The 17,736-nt window shown below is 48.6% G+C and overlaps 1 protein-coding gene across 1 annotated transcript in view; it reads left to right on the top strand.

Annotated features, from left to right (window-relative positions):
- Window positions 1-16,106, top strand: part of LOC103198327 (general transcription factor II-I repeat domain-containing protein 2-like) — a 57,765-nt gene extending 41,659 nt beyond the window's left edge. Inside the window, exons 9-15 of the mRNA XM_007942496.1 lie at window positions 686-742; window positions 2,961-3,023; window positions 8,216-8,293; window positions 9,929-10,012; window positions 11,302-11,485; window positions 12,911-12,939; window positions 14,503-16,106. Coding sequence (XP_007940687.1) covers window positions 686-742; window positions 2,961-3,023; window positions 8,216-8,293; window positions 9,929-10,012; window positions 11,302-11,485; window positions 12,911-12,939; window positions 14,503-16,106 — 2,099 coding nt within the window. The remainder of the gene's footprint in view (window positions 1-685; window positions 743-2,960; window positions 3,024-8,215; window positions 8,294-9,928; window positions 10,013-11,301; window positions 11,486-12,910; window positions 12,940-14,502) is intronic.
- Window positions 16,107-17,736: the final 1,630 nt, after the last annotated feature.

The raw sequence follows: 17,736 nt of genomic DNA, 5'->3' as shown, positions 1-17,736 counted from the left end.
CAGTTCCACTCTGTCCTCTAGGGGCGCTGTGGGTCAGAATCGACTCCACAGCAGTGGGTGTGGTTTGGGCTTTGCTTCTGTGAAGATTGACTGCCTTGGAGACACTGTGGTGCAGTTCCACTCTGTCCTCTAGGGGCGCTGTGGGTCAGAATCCACTCCACGGCAGTGGGTGTGCTTTGGGCTTTGCTTCTGTGAAGATTGACAGCCTTGGAGACCCTGTGGGGCCCCTGTCCTCTAGGGGCGCTGTGAGTCGGAATCCACTCTAAGGCAGCAGGTTTTGGTTTTTCAGTCCTGGTATTGTGGTGCTTGAAAGAGTCTTTACCTATTAGACGTACTGAAGTGGTTGCATAGTCCGTTCTCTGATATCTGCGATTTACTGTACACAGCTGGTTGTTGTGGGGGGATGGGGTTTCTGGGAGTTGATGCTGGTGGGCCCTGGGGCCTCATCATACCATCTCTCTGCTCTTGTATGTGTTTGAATTTCCCAAAGTAAAAATAACATTGAAAGGAGGAAGAGTAGAGAAAAGGAGTCAGAAGGGACAGTAGTTTGAATTTTATTTCGAAGAGTAAAACATTTCACATGCGCTCCTGTGTGGGTCTGGCAGGTACAGTCCTATTCCATGACTTCTTTTGTTTTCATGTTTGTGTTTCTGCTTTTGCTACATGTTGTTTCTTTTCCTTTCAGGGAGCCATCATTCTTCCTCTGGCAATGAAGTGATAGAAACGGAGTTACCAATGGAAGGTTAGAGGAGGGGCATTGTCTTTCCTGGTTTCTAGTTTACACTGTTTTACAGAGAACACAGTTGAAGGCCCGTGTTTGAATCAGAAGGGGACTTCCTGCGTGCCTTTGTCTGGAGCCGTGGTCCACGTGGGCTGGTCGGGTCTGTCTTTCAGGGATGCTACCGGACGCTGGATGGGGAAGCTGGGTGCTCACACAGCGTCTCCCCAGTGCAGTCCGCTTCTATAACTTGTTTTGTCTTGTTGGTGGCATCCCAAAATGCTTCTGAACAGAGATGAATAATATTTTAGGAAATTCTTGAATTGGAATGGAAATGTGATAATACTCTCTCTCCATTCATACGTAAACCCTCAGCATCCTCATTTAAGGCCCAGACTCTTAAAGCGGTTGATCCATGTCCAGGATAAAATTTAAAAAGGAGATTATCTCTCGAAATCTGGAGGCATGAAATATCTATCAGCATACCCACCCACTGCCATCACTCGATTTGACTCATGGCGACCCTGGTAGGACAGAGCAGAACTTCCGCATAAGGTTTCCAAGGCTGTCAATCTTGACAGAAGCAGTTGGCCTCATCTTCCTCCCAGAGAGCAGCTCATGGGTGCAAACCACCAGCCTTTTGGTTAGCAGCCAGATGCCTTAACCGCTATGCCACCAGAGCTCTTGTCGGTGTATGGGCAAGATTATCTGGCCTTTAGGAATGATATATTTTAGCTCCCAACAATTTTGTCTTTCTGTCAAAGTCAAGAACATTCTCCAGAGAGAACATTCTTCCAGTTTGGGAGCCAGAGTCTCTGGTGGGAACGATGGTTCTGACAGTTTGTTCTCTGACCCATGGGAGCTGTGATAGAATCTACCACAGCGAGAGGTTCCTTGTGGTGGAGGCCGGTTTTACAGCTGTCCACCACCTTTGCAGCACTCATTTTGACCTTAATTGCATAAGGCCTAGAAGTTACATTGACTGCTGTTACTTAACTCCCTTTCCTGTTTTTGGTTCTTTTTCTTCAACTCACTCTTTGACCTTCTTGGGATGTTAATCTTTTCCAGTCCAGTTTAAACCTGTTTCTCTTTCAAACTGTGTTACTTCGCTGCGGTGGAGCTTGTGTGGTATTGATTGCATTGTCATATTTAAGCACAAGTAGGGCCATATTGGGGAGCTCTGGTAGCATAGTGCCTAAGGCACTTGACTGCTAACCAGAAGGCTGGCGGTTCAAACCCACCAGCCACTCCTTGGAAGGAAGATGGGGCAATCTTCCGTAGTGATACTGCCTCGGAAACCCAAGGAGGGATCACTATGAGTGGGGTCTGACTCGATGGTACATAACAACAAGGGCCATATTGAGAGAGAGGACAATCTGCATGGAAGACAGCTGTGGAGATGGTGTTCCCTGGAGACTCAGAATTACTTTACTGGGCATTGGCTTTCGGATACTTCACTCTTGATTTTTTTTATTATCACAGTACAGTGGGAAGTCCATGTAGAGTAGAGCTGAATCAGTGTGGGGTTTTTTGTTTTGTTTCGTTTTACTTTTTATTCTGAAATAACCGTTGATTTTCAGGAAGTTGCCCAGAGTACAGAGGCCCCACATACCGTCACCCAGGTTCTCCCAAAGGTTGGGCTTGCGTATCACAGTACAAGATCCAAACAGCAGGTCTGAGGTCCAGGCTTTCCCTCTGATCATGGTGAAGCGTCGGCAAAGCCCATGAGAGCTGGGGGAGGCGACCCCCGGCGGGCACGGCCTTGTTTCTCTTCTCACGGAATTTACTTACCTCTTTGGTCTGCACACAGAACTGGGTCCATCTGTCTTAATTCTTGTCCACAAGAAAAGCTTATTGCGCCCCCATGTAATGGTAAAATTTGGGTCCCCCTGGGGTTGCTCACAGGAGGGGGGAGCTATTTACCAGAACAAAGTCCTTTTCTTATCCTAACCCTGTGGTGATAGGAAAACTCTAGACCTCGTGAATCCCGTTCCCCCAGATAGAAGGACTTCTGTGCCCACGGCTGTGGGGGCTGTGTTACACGACAATATCTGAACGCTTCTCACCTTCCCTCCTGCCTTTCTAAAGCTAAAAATCACTGTCACCACAAGTATGACGTATATTTAAAATGCCAGTTAACTTTAGGAGAAGCTACTTTTTTTTTGGTATAAGAGCCATAAAATGTTGGAACATGAGGGGAATACTTAATAATGAATGTCATTTTAGACATTTTTTTTTCAAGGTTCTACTCAGGGTGTCCCTTCAGAAGCAAACCAGGAGGCCGAAGGTGAGGTGAAGGTGGAAGGTTAGTTGCCTTGTCCCATTCCTATTGCTAAGTGTGGTGTCATCCTTTCTAAAAAGATTATGGTGGGGAAACGGAAGTGTGTGTGTGTGTGTGTGTGTGTGTGTAACCCAGTGCCCGTGGTTCCCGCTCAGCTGCTAGCCAAAAGGATTGTGGTGTATATGTGGGAAACGGAAGTGTGTGTGTGTGAGTGCAACCAAGGAGTCTCTGGGCAGTGCCCATGGTTCCTGCTCAGCTGCCCAAGGTTGGCAGTTCAAGTCCACCCAGCGCCCCTCAGAAGGAAGGACTGGTGCTCCTCTGCCAACCACCAGCCCCTGGAGACCCTGAGGAGCACAGCCCTCCTGTGAGCCACGAGGGGTCGCCGTGAGTCAGAGCTGACTGGAAGGCAGCTCGTGGTGGTGGCCGTGTGACGGAAGCAGCCTGTATTCCCGCCACGTCCCCCAGTGCTTTGGGTTTTTTAGGTAACACAGTTTATCCCCTTGAAGCCGTATTTACTTACTTCTTTCTTTGTGCTGAGTGGGTCCTTTTATTTAGAGATAACGTTACCAGTGGTCCTCAGATTGATTCTGACTCTGAGGACACCCCATGAGTGTCAGGGTAGACCTGTTTTCTGGTTCCCTAGTGCCGCTCTGACAGGAATATACCACAAATGGGACGGCCTTAATAAACAGGAGTTTATTTTTACAATTTGGAGTCTTTAAGTCCAAGTTCAAAGTGCCAGGCTCTAGGGACTGGGTGAAAGCCCCTCAACCTTGGGGTCCAGCTCTGCCTCCTGCTCCCGGCCCACAGGACCTGGAGGCTTTTCTTAACTCAAACAGCTGCTGGCTGCTGAGGCTGAGAAGCCCCACAGTTGACAAGGAAAAAGGCACAGTCCTGATGTTACCAAACCACACAGCAGGCCATTAACTTAAGTCCATTGTAAGTCCCAAGGTCGGCAGAGGATGGCAGGCTGCTGAGCAATGACACAGCTACGTGCAGGGTCCAAGCGTGCCATAGGCTAGAGACCATTCTCAAAACTTCTTATATACGGGAAGCAGACCACATCCCAAAGCAGCTCCTCAGCTGCTTGTGGTAGATCCCACCATGGAGCTGATTACCAGTCTCATCATGGGGGATAACTACCACCAGCTGCCCAGCCACTCAACCAGGCCCAGCCAAGTTGACACACAAACACAACCACCACAGCTGTGCTCCCAGGGTTTGCACGGGCTGGTCACTCAGCAGTTGCCAGGCCTTCCTTCCGAGGAGCCTGTGAGTGAACTTGAACCTTCCACCTTCTGGTACTTAAAAAAAAAAAAAATTATTGAGGTGAAATTCACATAACATAAAATTAACCATTTAAAAGTGACCAGTGCAATGGGACTTAGTACCTCACAGTATGAATGTACTTAGCGTCACTTGCGGGTCCTGAAACATTTCCAGCACCCTGAAAGGGGACCCATACCCATTAAGCAGCTGTTCCCCTTGCCTTTCCCATCCCTAGCCCAACCCCTGACAAGCACCTGTTGGCCATCTGTCTCTGTGTGGATTTAGCGATTCCAGTTAGTTCATAGACACAGAACCACACGGAGTGTGACCTGTTGTGTGTGGCTTCTTTCATGTCATATGTTTGAGTGTTTTTGGGGGTCCATCTGTGTCCTAGCAGGGCTCAGGGCTTCACTGCCTTCTGTAGCTGAATAATGCTCCATTGTCCCCGTGGACCACCGTTGGCTGACCAGTTCATCCACCGATGGACACTGGGGTGGTTTCCTTAAAGTACTGCCAAGAATTTGAACCATCCCACATTAGAGTCAAAGTCCAGCCTTAAACTGATTGATAGGAAACATTCTACATGGTGACCTCTCTACAGCACCGTTGTCCTTGGGCCTAATTGTTCCCGGTAAATCATTTCACCGCTGACGTACACGCATCTAGTGAAGCTCAAGCATTTGGGCGTCCACCCACAGGGCGTCCTCTCCTCCTTTGTCACGTGAGGGTTGTTGTGACGGCTCTTACAGCAGCCAGGTGAGGGATTTTAAATTTACATCTAAGGCAACTGGACATTTGACTCAAAAAGAACCATTGTTCGTGTGGAGTGTTACGGAGGAGTTAAGACTTGGCCCCTTGGAGTGAAAGTATGATCCACTTATTTGAAATGTGCAAGGTAATGAATAGGTTAACAGCTGACTTTCATGCATTAATTATAATTGGGTTTTGGTCATTTCAAGAGTGACACTGTGCTTGGTGTGTTTTGGGAAAGCTTTTTATATTTTAAGGGGTCAGTTTTTACGATAAAACATAAACACTTTGGTTATATTACAGTATGACTATTGGGGAGTCCTTGAGGGGCTGCTGACCAAAAGTTTGGACGTTCCAGTCCCCCCAGAGGAGCCTTGGAAAAAAGGCCTGGTGATCAATGTCCAATGAATCAGCCCTTGAAAAATACGAATGGGGGAACCCAGGACCTCACCCTCTGGTCTGTCTGGTGTGGAGTCTTCCAGTGAGAGAAGACTAACCTCAGCACTCAGGTCCCTTCCAGCATCGTCCAGGCCAAAGAGTAGCCCACAGGCTGGAAACATGCTACAAAACGCAGATGCGTTAATCCTCCCGCGAATGCGAGCTTTGCCACGGTCAGCAGAGCGGAATAGACTCTGAGGACCTGTGATTCTGAGGGATTAGAACAATATATAATTTTGGTGTTGGTGAAGAATACTGAAAGTACCATGAACTGCCAGAACCAATCAATCTGTCTTGGAAGAAGCGTAGCCAGCATGCTCCTAGAAGCAAGGATGGCCAGACTTCATCTCACATATGTTGGTCATGTTACCAGGAGAGACCAGCCCCTGGGGAAGGACATCAGGCTTGGTAAAGAAGAGGGTCAGTGGAAAAGGGGAAGGCCCTCAGTGATACGGCCTGACACAGTGGCTGCAATGTTGAGCTCACACAGTGTGAGGATGTCGCAGGACCAAGCAGTGTTGCATTCTGTTGTGCGTCCAAACCAAACTCACTGCCATCGAGTCCGTTCCAACTCACAGCAGCCCCCTTTGGGTTTCCAAGGTGGTAAATCTTTATGAAAGTAGATTGCCCAGTCTTCCTTCCACTGAGTGGCTGGTGGGTTTGAACCATCAACCTTCTGGTTAGCAGTTGTTTTGGTTACCTCTGTGTTGCTCTAACAGAAAATATACCACAAATGGGATGCTTGAATAAACAGGAGTTTATTCTCTTACAATATGGAAGATTTAAGTCTGAGTTCAAAGTGCCAGGCTCTAGGGGCTGGGTGAAAGCCCCTCAACTTTGAGCTTTAGCTCTGCCTCCTGCTCCCGGCCCACTGAAGCCGGAGGCTTTCCTTCACTTAGACAGCCGCTGGCTGCTGAGGCTGACAAGCCCAAGGTCGACAAGTGAAAAGGCACAGTTCCAATGTTACCAAACAACATGGCAGGCCACTAATTCAAGTCCAGATGAAGTCCCAAGATCAGCAGGGCATGGCAGGCTGTTGAACAATGACTTGGCTACATGTAGGGTTCAAGTGTGCCAAAAGGCTAGAGACCATTCCCAAAGCTGCTGCTTATATACAGGAAGCAGACCACATCTGTAAAGCAGCTGTTCAGCTGCTTACAGTAGATCCCACCGTGGAGTTGATTGCCAGTCTCATCATGGGGAGTAACTACCACCAGCTGCCCAGCCATTCAACCAGGCCCAGCCAAGTTGACACACAAACTACCACAGCAGTCAAATGCCTCAGGCACTGTGCCACCAGAGCTCCTTCTGTTGTATATAAACCAAAAAAAAAACAGACTCACTGCCGTCGAGTCGGATCCGACTCCTAGCAACCCCTCCTTGGATTTCCAAAGTGGAATCACTATGGAAGTAGATCTTCCTTCCGAGGAGTGGCTGGTGAGTTTGAACTGCCAGCCTTCTGGTTAGCAGTCAAATGCCTTAGGCACTATGCCACCAGAGCTCCTGATTATGGAACCAAGAAATTTGAAATCTTTGACAACTTCAGTCTTTTCTTCATTAATCATGATGCTGCTTATCGGCCCAGTTGTGAGGCTTCTTATTTTCTTCATGTTGAGATGTAACCCACATTGCAGACTGAAGTCTTTAATCTTCATCAGGACGTGCTTCAGAGGCGTTAACTACCCTGAAATATCTCTTATTGCGAGGTGGTGGCGGAATCCACAGTAGCTTCAGGAACCTGTTACTGTGGAGCCTGGTGCTTAGATCCCACGATTCATTAGGTTTCTCTAAAAAGTGAGTAGCGTTGAGGTCCGGAGCAGCCAGTGTCCTCCCCACAGTGCGTGTGTGGACTGTTCAGAGCTGCGTGAAGCTTTGCAGAAACCCTGGGGCCATGGTCGACCAAGCGGTGACTGGGGTTCCTTTGATACCTTCCTCTTCATGCGGCGTCTCTCAGACCCCAAATGTTGATCATCTGCCAAACGTACTGATGGAGTTTCCGGATCTTAGACACAATCAGACAGGCCTGTGCATGTTGTTCCCATTTAGCTCCTGTGCCTGTGGCATTTCTCATCCGATCAGAAAACATAATCATACCAACAACCCTGCCCTAGCCTTTGCTTGCCCCTTTCCGTTAAGTCTTTTTTTTCCCCGATATTTATTTATTTTGTTTACTTTTCGTTTCTTTCCCATTAAATCATTTTTATAGGATGTCTGCTTTTTCAGTGTTCTCTAAGACATATTTACACCTTATTCCCTTTCCTTTCCTGTAAACGGATAGTTACAGCAAAGGGAACGCACTTCTTAACACTCTTCTTTTCAATCAAATGAGACTGACTAGAGCATTCCCAACCCTAGTTCCCAGTTGCCTTTGAGTCAGTTCCGACTCGTGACGGCCCCACGAGTGTCAGGGTGGGACTAGGCCCTGTGGGGTTTCCAGGAGCTGACTTGTCGGACGCAGATCACCAGGCCTGTCTTCTGAGGCACCTGGGTGGACACGAGCCTCCAACCTTTTGGCCAGTAGCCAAGCCTGTTAACCACCAGGGGACTCCAGTGCGGTACTGGAGGCTGAGAACCGAATAAAAGCCAGTACGCCTTTCCCCTTCGATGTCAGTTACATTGCATAAATGCTCAGTTCATCCTGCAGCAAAGAGTTCTCTGAAGTTTTAAAAATCCAGCCAGGGCTTCTGGTCACAGTGGCCCTTGGACATATTTAGAGGAGATTTCACCTAATTTTCTGTAAATTCCATTTCTGTTTTAAGGAATCTCAAATTCATCTGGTTGTACGCATTCAGCGGCCCGCGTCGAGGATCTTAACATCGTTCAGGTGACAGTTGCAGGTATGGAGGTTTGTGTGACTCACAGTCTACATTATACTTTTCGGTTGTCTGAACTGCTTTCTGATGTGGGGTTGTCTCTTGTCCTTTGCTCAGTCCTCCTGATGACTAAGGACTGTGCCACACTGAGGGCCTTGCCCATTGCGCACAGTGTCAATGCATCTCCCAACCGAGGCCTAGCGTTACATAGAAAATCTGCCAGAGGGCTGCTCCGGACACCAGCTACCAGGGAACTGGCCTTGGCCTCAGAGGAAAAACTTATTCGCTACTCACCTTTTTATTTTTTTTTTAAATTGTGATTTAGATGAAGTTTATAGAGCAAATTCATTTTCCATACAGCAGCTCACATACACTTTGTCTCATGACGTTGATTGCAATTTCCCACCATGCAACAGCTCCCCTCCTACGTCCTCCCCAGAGTCAACTCTTCCCTGTGTCCTTCCCTCCATGCACTCCTGCCCCCTGAGCTGTCTCCCTGTGCATACACAGTCCTTCTATTCTCTCATGATTGTTCTCTCCAAGAAGTGTATCTACCTAATATAAATGTTCAGCTCATATGCCTGTCTTTTGTTTGGCTGGAAGCCACGGAGTGGGTTCAATTCCAGACCTAAAGGGCAGCTAGGGGCCATAGTCTCAGGGGTTCTACCAGGTTCTATCAGACCAGCAAACCTGGTCCCCCCCCTTTTTTTTTTAATGATTTTGAGTTTTGTTTCACATTGTTCTCCCTCTCCATCCAGAATCTCCTCCATAGATCCCCCTCCGAGTGGTTGGCAGTGGTAGCCAGGCACCATCTAGTTCTTCTGGTCTCATAGTCCTATAGGCTGAGGATCACATGGTGTACCAGTCCCTTGGACTAACTGTTTACATGTGTCTTTGGTTTTCTTCATTCTTCTTTGCCCTGGACGAGAAGAGACCCATCGTTGATCTAAATAGCAGCTTGCAAGCTTTTAAGATCCCAGTCACTACTCGCCAAAGTAGGATGTGGAACAATGTTTTTGTTTAGTAGGTTATGTCAGTTGAGCTTGATGTCCCCTGAGACTGTGGTCCTGTGTGCTGCCCACCTTTAAGTAATCTTTTTTTCTGAATATGTGCATATAAAATAAATCTGGAAAGTACAAAAGAATCAAATACCCCACTTCCTCCAGCGAAAGAGACTGGGGCTGGGATAGAGATGAGAGTGGCATTTCACTCTGCACTATTTTATACCTCTTGAATTTTGACTCGTGGTTGCTTTAGTTGCTCAAAATTAAATAGAATAAAAGATGTAAAGTATTGAAAACTATTCCTTTCTAATCCTGATGCATCTTATTCTTTTACTTGTCTTAATGCATTGGCCAGGATTTCTACTATGGTGTTGAAGGGCTGTGGTAAAAGTGGACGTCCTTGTCTCACATAATGTTGGAAATGTTCCTATAAGTAGTATGTACTATTTTTACACAGGGTTACAGTTTGGAAAAATCTCCGTTGTCTTTAATGGTTTCCATCCACAAGTTCCCAAAATGCTCAGTCAGCACTAAGCGAAAACTGGATGACAAGCCAAGTAAAGTGCTTTCTCAGGTGTTCACAGGCACTTCCTCCAATACTCTCTGGGGGGAAAATACACTAATAGATCTGGCTTGTTTGTTTAACTGTTTTTAGATAATGAGAAGGAAAGATTGTCAAGTGCTGAAAAGATTAAACAGCTAAGAGAACAAGTCAATGAGCTCTTCAGCCGAAAATTTGGTAAGTTGTATCATTAGATGAAAATCTATATACTTGAAAGACTTCTTTTTAATCAATACTTTATCCTGTAAAAAATTGATCTTTCCGTGAAGGAGCTATGATCAAAATCAGTCAAGTCGTGTTTTTACCAAAGAGCTTTTAACATGGGAACCCTGACTAATGAGAGCACTCCTGCCAGCAGTTGCTATCTCTGATTTATTGAGCTCTTACACAGTCGAGCGTTGATTTTAGTGTTTGACATTTTTTAATCATTCGATCCACACAAAAACCTTCTCAGGTAGATACTATGATAATCTCTATTTAGTACATGGAGAAACTGAGTCCTCTATCCATGGCCAGTTTCAAACTCAATAAAATCATACCTATGCATCACAGTAGGAGCTCTGGTAGCATAGTGCCTAAGACACTTGACTGCTAACCAGGAGGCTGGCAGTTCAAACCCACCAGCCACTCCTCGGAAGGAAGGTTGGGCAATCCTACTTCTGTAGTGATAACTGCCTCGGAAACCCAAGGAGGGGTCGCTATGAGTCGGGGCCGACTCGACGGCAAATAACAACAACAACAACATGCATCACAGTACTTCTGGGAAATAAAGTAATCATGGCTGGTCATCGGTGCTGTCAGTTGTCTGAGTGATTTTACAATCTTGACATTGAAAATGCAGCACAGAGTATCAAAAGTAAGTGACAAACCTGAGATCAGAAGAACTAGATGGTGCCCGGCCACCACTCCTGACCATTCTGACCAAGGACACAGTAGAAGGCCCTGGTGAGAATGGGAGAAAAACGTAGAAGAGAATTCAAATTCCTAAAATAAGGCCAGACCTACTGAACCGATGGAGACCAGAGGAACCCCTGGGACTGTTGCCCTAAGATAACCTTTGAACGTGAACTATTTCCACAAGTCACCTTTCAGCCGGATAAGAGACTGGTTTATAAAATAAACAATATCACCCGTGAGAAATGTGCTCCCTTAACAACCAATGACATGAGACCCCGTGGTCAATGCTCACCCAAAAGCAAAGATAAGCACAGATGGGGAGGGGGAGGGGGAGGGGGAGGACGCTGGGTCAGTGGACACAGAACAGTCAGTGGAAGTAATGAGACTGCTGACCCGTTGGGACCTTTGTAACCAAGGTCACAGAACGTTTGTTATGAAAATTCTTAAATGGGAACCTGATTTGCTGTGTAAACTTTCACCCAAAGCACAATCGAAGATTATTTTAAAAACAATTTAAAAAAAAGCAAGTGGCCAAGTCAACTCATTGTACACGGCTTGTCTCATTGCAGGTGAGGCAATTGGAGTGGATTTCCCTGTGAAAGTTCCCTACAGGAAGATCACCTTCAACCCTGGCTGCGTGGTGGTGGATGGCTTGCCCCCTGGGGTGGCCTTCAAAGCCCCCGGCTACCTGGAAATCAGCTCCATGCGGAGGATCTTGGATGCTGCCGAGTTTATCAAGTTCACAGTCATTCGGTGAGTGCCCTGGGTGGTCCTGGGAAGGCCTCTGGTGGTCAGAAGGTGAAGCCACCTTCCCGCCCAGGCACATGCAGGAAAGGGACCCACCACTTGCGGGTAATGCAGTGAACCGATGAGACATGGCTGCTTGTTCAGTTCTGTAAGATTAGATTCACGTTCTCAGGTATCAACTGGATCGTTATTTGATTCTGTACGTAGGAAGATGTTCTGAATTTGTTTCAAAATAACAGAGGTAAATCACTTGAAAAGTTGTATTTCCATCAAACCCTGTATAAGACTTTGAACTTGAACTATGGTTATTAACCTCTTCAGTTTCGTCCTCCCTAGAATCCTTTGCACTCTAACCCCCATCAAGCCTGTCTGGTCCCTGAATTCTGAGCAAACGAATCTCCATGTTTCCCCAGATCCCAGTTTTTTTTAAAGAGCAGAGGAGATCAGAAGGGAGTATAAGCTTTGGCTTCGTTGTAAACCCTCAGCCCGAGCTCCACCCTAACGTCGCAGGCCTGCGGTGCTTCAAGCAGTTTTCAATTCATTCATAAGTGACTCCATTCTCATTCCCACAGTAGCTGTTTTCCCCACTCCTGGTGCCTGGGCCACCCTCTCCCCACTTTCAGCAAATGACCTCGCTTCCCTGTTGCAGGCGGTTGGGGGCACCCCGTGAGCTCAGCAGTGGTGATAGCCCACCTCTTCTGCGGCCCAGTCTAGGGTCACTCCTCATGCCTTTTCACTAACACAGTTGATGGGCGCCAAGTTCGCCTCCAGGCTCAGAGCCCTTTACCTGCTCCTGCCGCCAGGGGGAGCTCTAAAGCGCTCTCCAGAGAAGTCTGGCACCAACCGCCCACATCAAACATCCGAGGTCACCATACGGTGCTGTTCACCCTGTAGGACTGGCCCTCAAAACTCTGCCTAACCCCCTTTCTAGCCTAAGCTAAGAGTAAGCTCAGACGACTCCGCGCATGGGCCCTGTCGGCTCCAATCCTCTCCTTCCTTGCTTCTGTTACTGGTCATGATTGCAGGTACCAGCACCTGCATGACATTGACTGTGGCATTTCCAGCCCCGCTGGAAATCTCTCGTGTACCGTTTAGTCCCTCTCCTCAGGAGCCCTGACAGGTAGGCCCCGTTGAGCCTCACTGTACAGATGAGGAAACCGAGGCAGGGAGCAGCTGATCCACTCGCCCGGGGTCACAGGGCTGTCCCTGCAGCTCCCACTGTGCCAGGCTGCCCCTCCCCTCAGGTGGTCATACTGGGCCTCTGTGGGTCACGCGCCCGCTTCTGTTCCCCAGGACGGTGGTCAGCCTGAACCGTTTTATCTCCCGTTGCCCCTAGCATAGCGTTAACTCTGCAGTTTGTCAGATGCGGCTAAATGGACAACAGAGAAAAAATGGACTTTGTCACATTCAACAATGTCTCTTTCTCTTCAGACCGCTTCCAGGAGTTGAGCTTAGTAACGGTGAGTACTTTGCGTGGTGAGAACGTCCCAGCACCTTCCATGCTGTGTGAAGTGACTCTCAGGGGCCCTCCCCGCAGGGTCTCTGCCTCCAGAGCCCTGAGCCCAGCTTCTCCTGTGGACATGGACTGCATTTTTCCGGCACGTTCGACGGTTCTGTAATTCTGTCGCTCGAGTTTCGAGTTTCGTTAAGCAGCCCTCTTGTCTTCCTCACACAGCAGTGTGACGTCGTTTGCTTGCTGGTCACACTCTTACTTGAGAGTCCCTTACGGCAGGTGCTGCTTGTGGCCACAGCACAGCTGCACGCGTGGCTGTGACAGTGAACACTCCGTGTCAGCACGGCCACCCCTACCTGTGCCCCAGACCCCCGACTGCCCAGTAATTCTAAACCAACAGGGGCAATGCCTGGCCCACTCAGGGCCCCCAGAACCTCTCCAGGCCTAAGGTTGACATCTGTAGTGAGAGGCAGTGCCCACGCCATTCTGCTTCTCAAATATTTTTAGTATCTCCCTGGAATCCTTGAAAGGAAGCCGGTAGCCTGCAAGGTGGGCGAGGCAGAGGGTGGAGCTGGTCTCAAGGGTTCCAGTCACTAGGCGCCTCCTCACAGAAAGCTGGAAGCCTCAAGTGTTGGTTGGTTGGTTGGTGTCAGACAGCTAGTGTCTGACTGCAAGTGTTGGTTGTTGGTTGATGACTCCTGAACTCACCTGGCTGTTAAATGACTTTCTACATTTTAATGGCTTTACCGAGGTAGCAGTGAGGTTCTCCTCTTGTGTTGAGTGATTTTCAGTAATGCTTTGAAGTGCACTTACCGAGTTGTGCAACCCTCACCACATTCTAACTTTAGAACTTCCATTATGCCCCAAAACGAGGCTGCCTACCCATTTGCAGTCACTTCCCATCCCCGCCCTCAGCCCCAGCCAGCCTCTAATTGTCTGTGTCTGCAGATTTGCCTGCGTTTCCTGGAAGGGCCTTCTCCTCTCTTTGTTCTCTGGACATGCAGGGCACCTGCACAGTGGCCAGGCATCCGAGCTTACAGCCCTGGCACCTTTCCCCTTGAACACGTTGACGGGCACAGGGGCCGTGCAGGTCTATGGCCGCACTGGGGTCTTTTGTGACTCCCAACAAGTGAACCATAAGCCTCTGGGCTCGTCCCTTCTCTGTTATTTCCAACTTGTCTTGAGGGTCAAATGAGAAAAATATGTTAAGAAGCAGATGTGTTGTCACTGAGTTCTGGGTTAGGCCGGACACACAGACAGCTACCTGCAGGCCCTCAGCATGATATCATTGGTTTGATCACGTACCTTTTAAGGATGGAAATTGCAGCAATTTTTTTTTTCCATAAAGATCCAGATTTCCAGGTTTCCTTTAGAAATGTGAAGAGCTGGCCACAGTGGGCCCATGTCCCGTCATGGTCGGTGTCCCCTCTAGGCTGTTCTCCGTTAGTCATGGGCCACCTCACCCAGGCACTCTGTCCCTCACCATTACCAGCGTGCTGTGCTCTTGTTTTTCTTAAAGTCGAGTTCAGAGAAAAGTGAAATCTTTTTTGTCCCGTGTCTCTGTCCAAAGTGGGAAAACGAAAGATAGACCAAGAGGGCCGTGTGTTTCAAGAAAAGTGGGAGAGAGCGTACTTCTTCATGGAAGTGCAGAACACCCCTACCTGTCTGATATGCAAACAGAGCATGTCCGTGTCCAAAGAGTACAACCTAAGGCGCCATTATCAGACCAACCACAGTAAGCACTTCGACCAGTACACCGAGGAGATGCGCGACGAGAAGCTTCGCGAGCTGAAGAAGGGGCTCACGGAGTACCTCTTGGGGTCAGCAGACGTCACGCGTCCCGAGCAGAACCAAGCACTCGCAAGTGTGAGTCCAGCAGAAAACGCTGTCGTGCAGCCCGTCGAAGACGTGGCTTGGAATTTGTGGGAGAAGTTACGTGAGAAAATCAGATCATTTGTGGCATATTCTATCGCGATTGACGAGATCAGAGATACCAACAATACCACCCAGTTGGCCATCTTCATCCGTGGTGTCGATGAGAACTTCGATGTATCAGAAGAACTTTTGGATACGGTGCCCATGACAGGTACAAAATCTGGAAATGAGATATTTTTACGAGTGGAGAAAAGTCTTAAAAAGTTTAACATCGACTGGTCAAAATTAGTAAGTGTGGCGTCCACGGGCACTCCTTCGATGGTCAATGTCAACGATGGACTTGTCACAAAGCTGAAGTCCAAGGTGGCGATGTCTTGCAAGGGCTCCGATCTTAAGTCTGTTTGCTGCATCATTCACCAGGAATCGCTCTGTGCTCAGAAGTTAAAGATGGACCACGTCATGGACGTGGTGGTTAACTCGGTGAACTGGATATGCTCTCGTGGCCTGAACCACAGAGAGTTCACAACGTTGCTGTACGAACTGGACAACCAATATGGCAGCCTCTTGTACTACACAGAGATTAAGTGGCTGAGCCGTGGCTTGGTGCTGAAGAGATTTTTCGAATCATTGAAAGAGATCGACTCATTCATGTTATCCAAAGGCAAACCCATGCCACAGCTGAGCTGCACCGACTGGATCAAAGACTTGGCTTTTCTGGTTGACATGACGACGCATCTCAACACCTTGAACATAGCTCTCCAAGGGCATTCACAAATAGTTACGCAAATGTACGACTTGATTCGGGCCTTCCTAGCCAAACTGTGCCTTTGGGAAACTCATCTGGCAAGAAATAACCTGGCCCACTTTCCCACCCTGAAATCGGTTTCCAGACACGAAAGCGACGGCCTGAACTACATCCCCAAGATTGCAGAATTGAAGACAGAGTTCCAGAAGAGGCTGGCGGACTTCAAGCTCTACGAAAGTGAGCTGACCCTGTTCAGCTCCCCCTTCTCCATGAAGATTGACAGCGTGCAGGAGGAGCTTCAGATGGAAATTATCGATCTGCAGTGCAACACGGTCCTGAAGACCAAGTACGACAAGGTGGGCATCCCGGAATTCTACAAGCACCTCTGGAGCAGCTACCCGAAGTATAAACGCCACTGTGCCAAGATCCTGTCCATGTTCGGGAGCACTCACATTTGCGAACAGCTGTTCTCTATCATGAAACTCAGCAAGAGCGAGTGCCCCTCCCAGCTCAAGGGCTCCCAGTGGGACTCCGTCCTGCACATGGCAACGTGATGAGGGGGCCGCCTGGGCAGCGCCCCGGGAGCTGCAAGACAGGGACCCTTCCGTCATGAGGGACTGTGACAAAATGAGTCACTGAAGGGTCCTGGTTCTGTGTCTTCCCTTTTGAACTAGAGAGACAATTTGCCATACCACACCGTTTTGTATGACGTTTTATGCTTCAGCGTAGTTCAGTAAAAACCAAGAACGTTCTCGTGGGTTTCTAGCAGTGATTTTTCTTACATCTGGCCTGATCCCCTCAGCTGCGTCCCCTGCCGACACTGGAGTTGACATCTCGAGGTTAAAATCATTCAGCAGAGAGGTAGACACAGACGCGTGTTTTCCTTTGTGGGTGTGAGTGTGCACACGTTTAGACCCTTCCCCACCTGTGTGATACACCTGCTGCAGTGCCCTCTGACCCCACGTGCGCTAATGTGTTTCCAAGGTCAAGCTTAGGGAGAGTCAGTTGGAGAAGTAGCCACACACTGTGGTGTTTCTGTCTGGTCTCGTCTGCCACACCCACCCAGAAAGGTCCAGCTTAAGGTAGAAAGCCCCGAAACACTGAGACTGTGGAAGACAGTGAGCTCGGGCTTTGGGTTTGTTTTGCTTTTTTGTGCTTTAGGAAGAGCCCATTATCTGTCCCTTCCACGGTCTGAACAGAAAGTGCTCCGCGGCACTGCTTACAGTCCCCACAGCGTGTCAGCACGCTCCCCTTTCTACCCCGGGTTCCCCTTTCATCCAGACTGTCTGCCCCTCCGGCCTTCCCACCTTGGCCTCCCCACAAATGCTGCCCTTTTGATCTAAGGAGCACATTCCTCTGTGCGTCATTGTTTATTTTATGGGCCTACGATGTGGCTGAAAGCTGTTTCTGGGAATGGCTTCCTTTCCGGGTCAGGAGGGTGTTGTTGCCCGGCTGCATAGTCTCCGGGGCTCCTCCAGTCTCTGTCCCACCAGGAAGTCTGGTGTTTTTTGTGAACTAGTTTGTTTGTTCTACATTTCTCTCCTCCTCTGTTCCAGACCCTCTGCTGTGATCCCAGTCAGGGTGGTCAGTAGCGGTAGCCGGGCACCAGCCAGTTTTTCTGGTCTCAGGGTCCTACAGGCTGGGATTCATGTGGTCCGTTAGTCTTTTGAACCAGTTGCTCCCTTGGTTGGTTGGTTGTTTTCCTGCGCTTTATTTTGAAATAATTCCAGATTTATGTAAGAGTTGGTTGCAAAAATATAAAACCTGAAAGAATACCGTATACCCTTTCCCCAGATTTCCGTAGTTAAAGCTGACTCCAGTGTGGGATTCCTTCTTCCCTCTTGCCCCTTTGTTTCTCGTAGACAGGTAGGTAGGTAGGTAGCTAACTGAAGCAGACACAGACGTAGACTTATGTCATACGTATAAACCAGACCCACTGCTGACCCGTGGATTCCGAGTCACGGGGACTCCACGGGTCAAACAGTGGAGCTGCAACACAGGGTTTTCTTGGCTGTGTTCTTGACGGAAGCAGGTAGCCAGCCCTTTCTCCTGTGGTACCACTGGGTGCATCCGAAACACCAGCGTTTACGTCAGCGGTCCAGCACGCACCATTTGTTCCACTTAAACTAAACCCACTGCTGTGGACCGTTTCACAGCGCCCCCTGGAGGACGGAGGAGAGCTGC

Source organism: Orycteropus afer, unplaced genomic scaffold (assembly GCF_000298275.1).
Source record: "Orycteropus afer afer isolate SDZICR_OR568_19922 unplaced genomic scaffold, OryAfe1.0 scaffold00006, whole genome shotgun sequence".
Lineage (NCBI taxonomy): Eukaryota > Metazoa > Chordata > Mammalia > Tubulidentata > Orycteropodidae > Orycteropus > Orycteropus afer.
The sequence above is the reverse complement of the archived record's forward strand: the minus strand, read 5'-3'. Positions and strand labels throughout refer to the sequence as shown.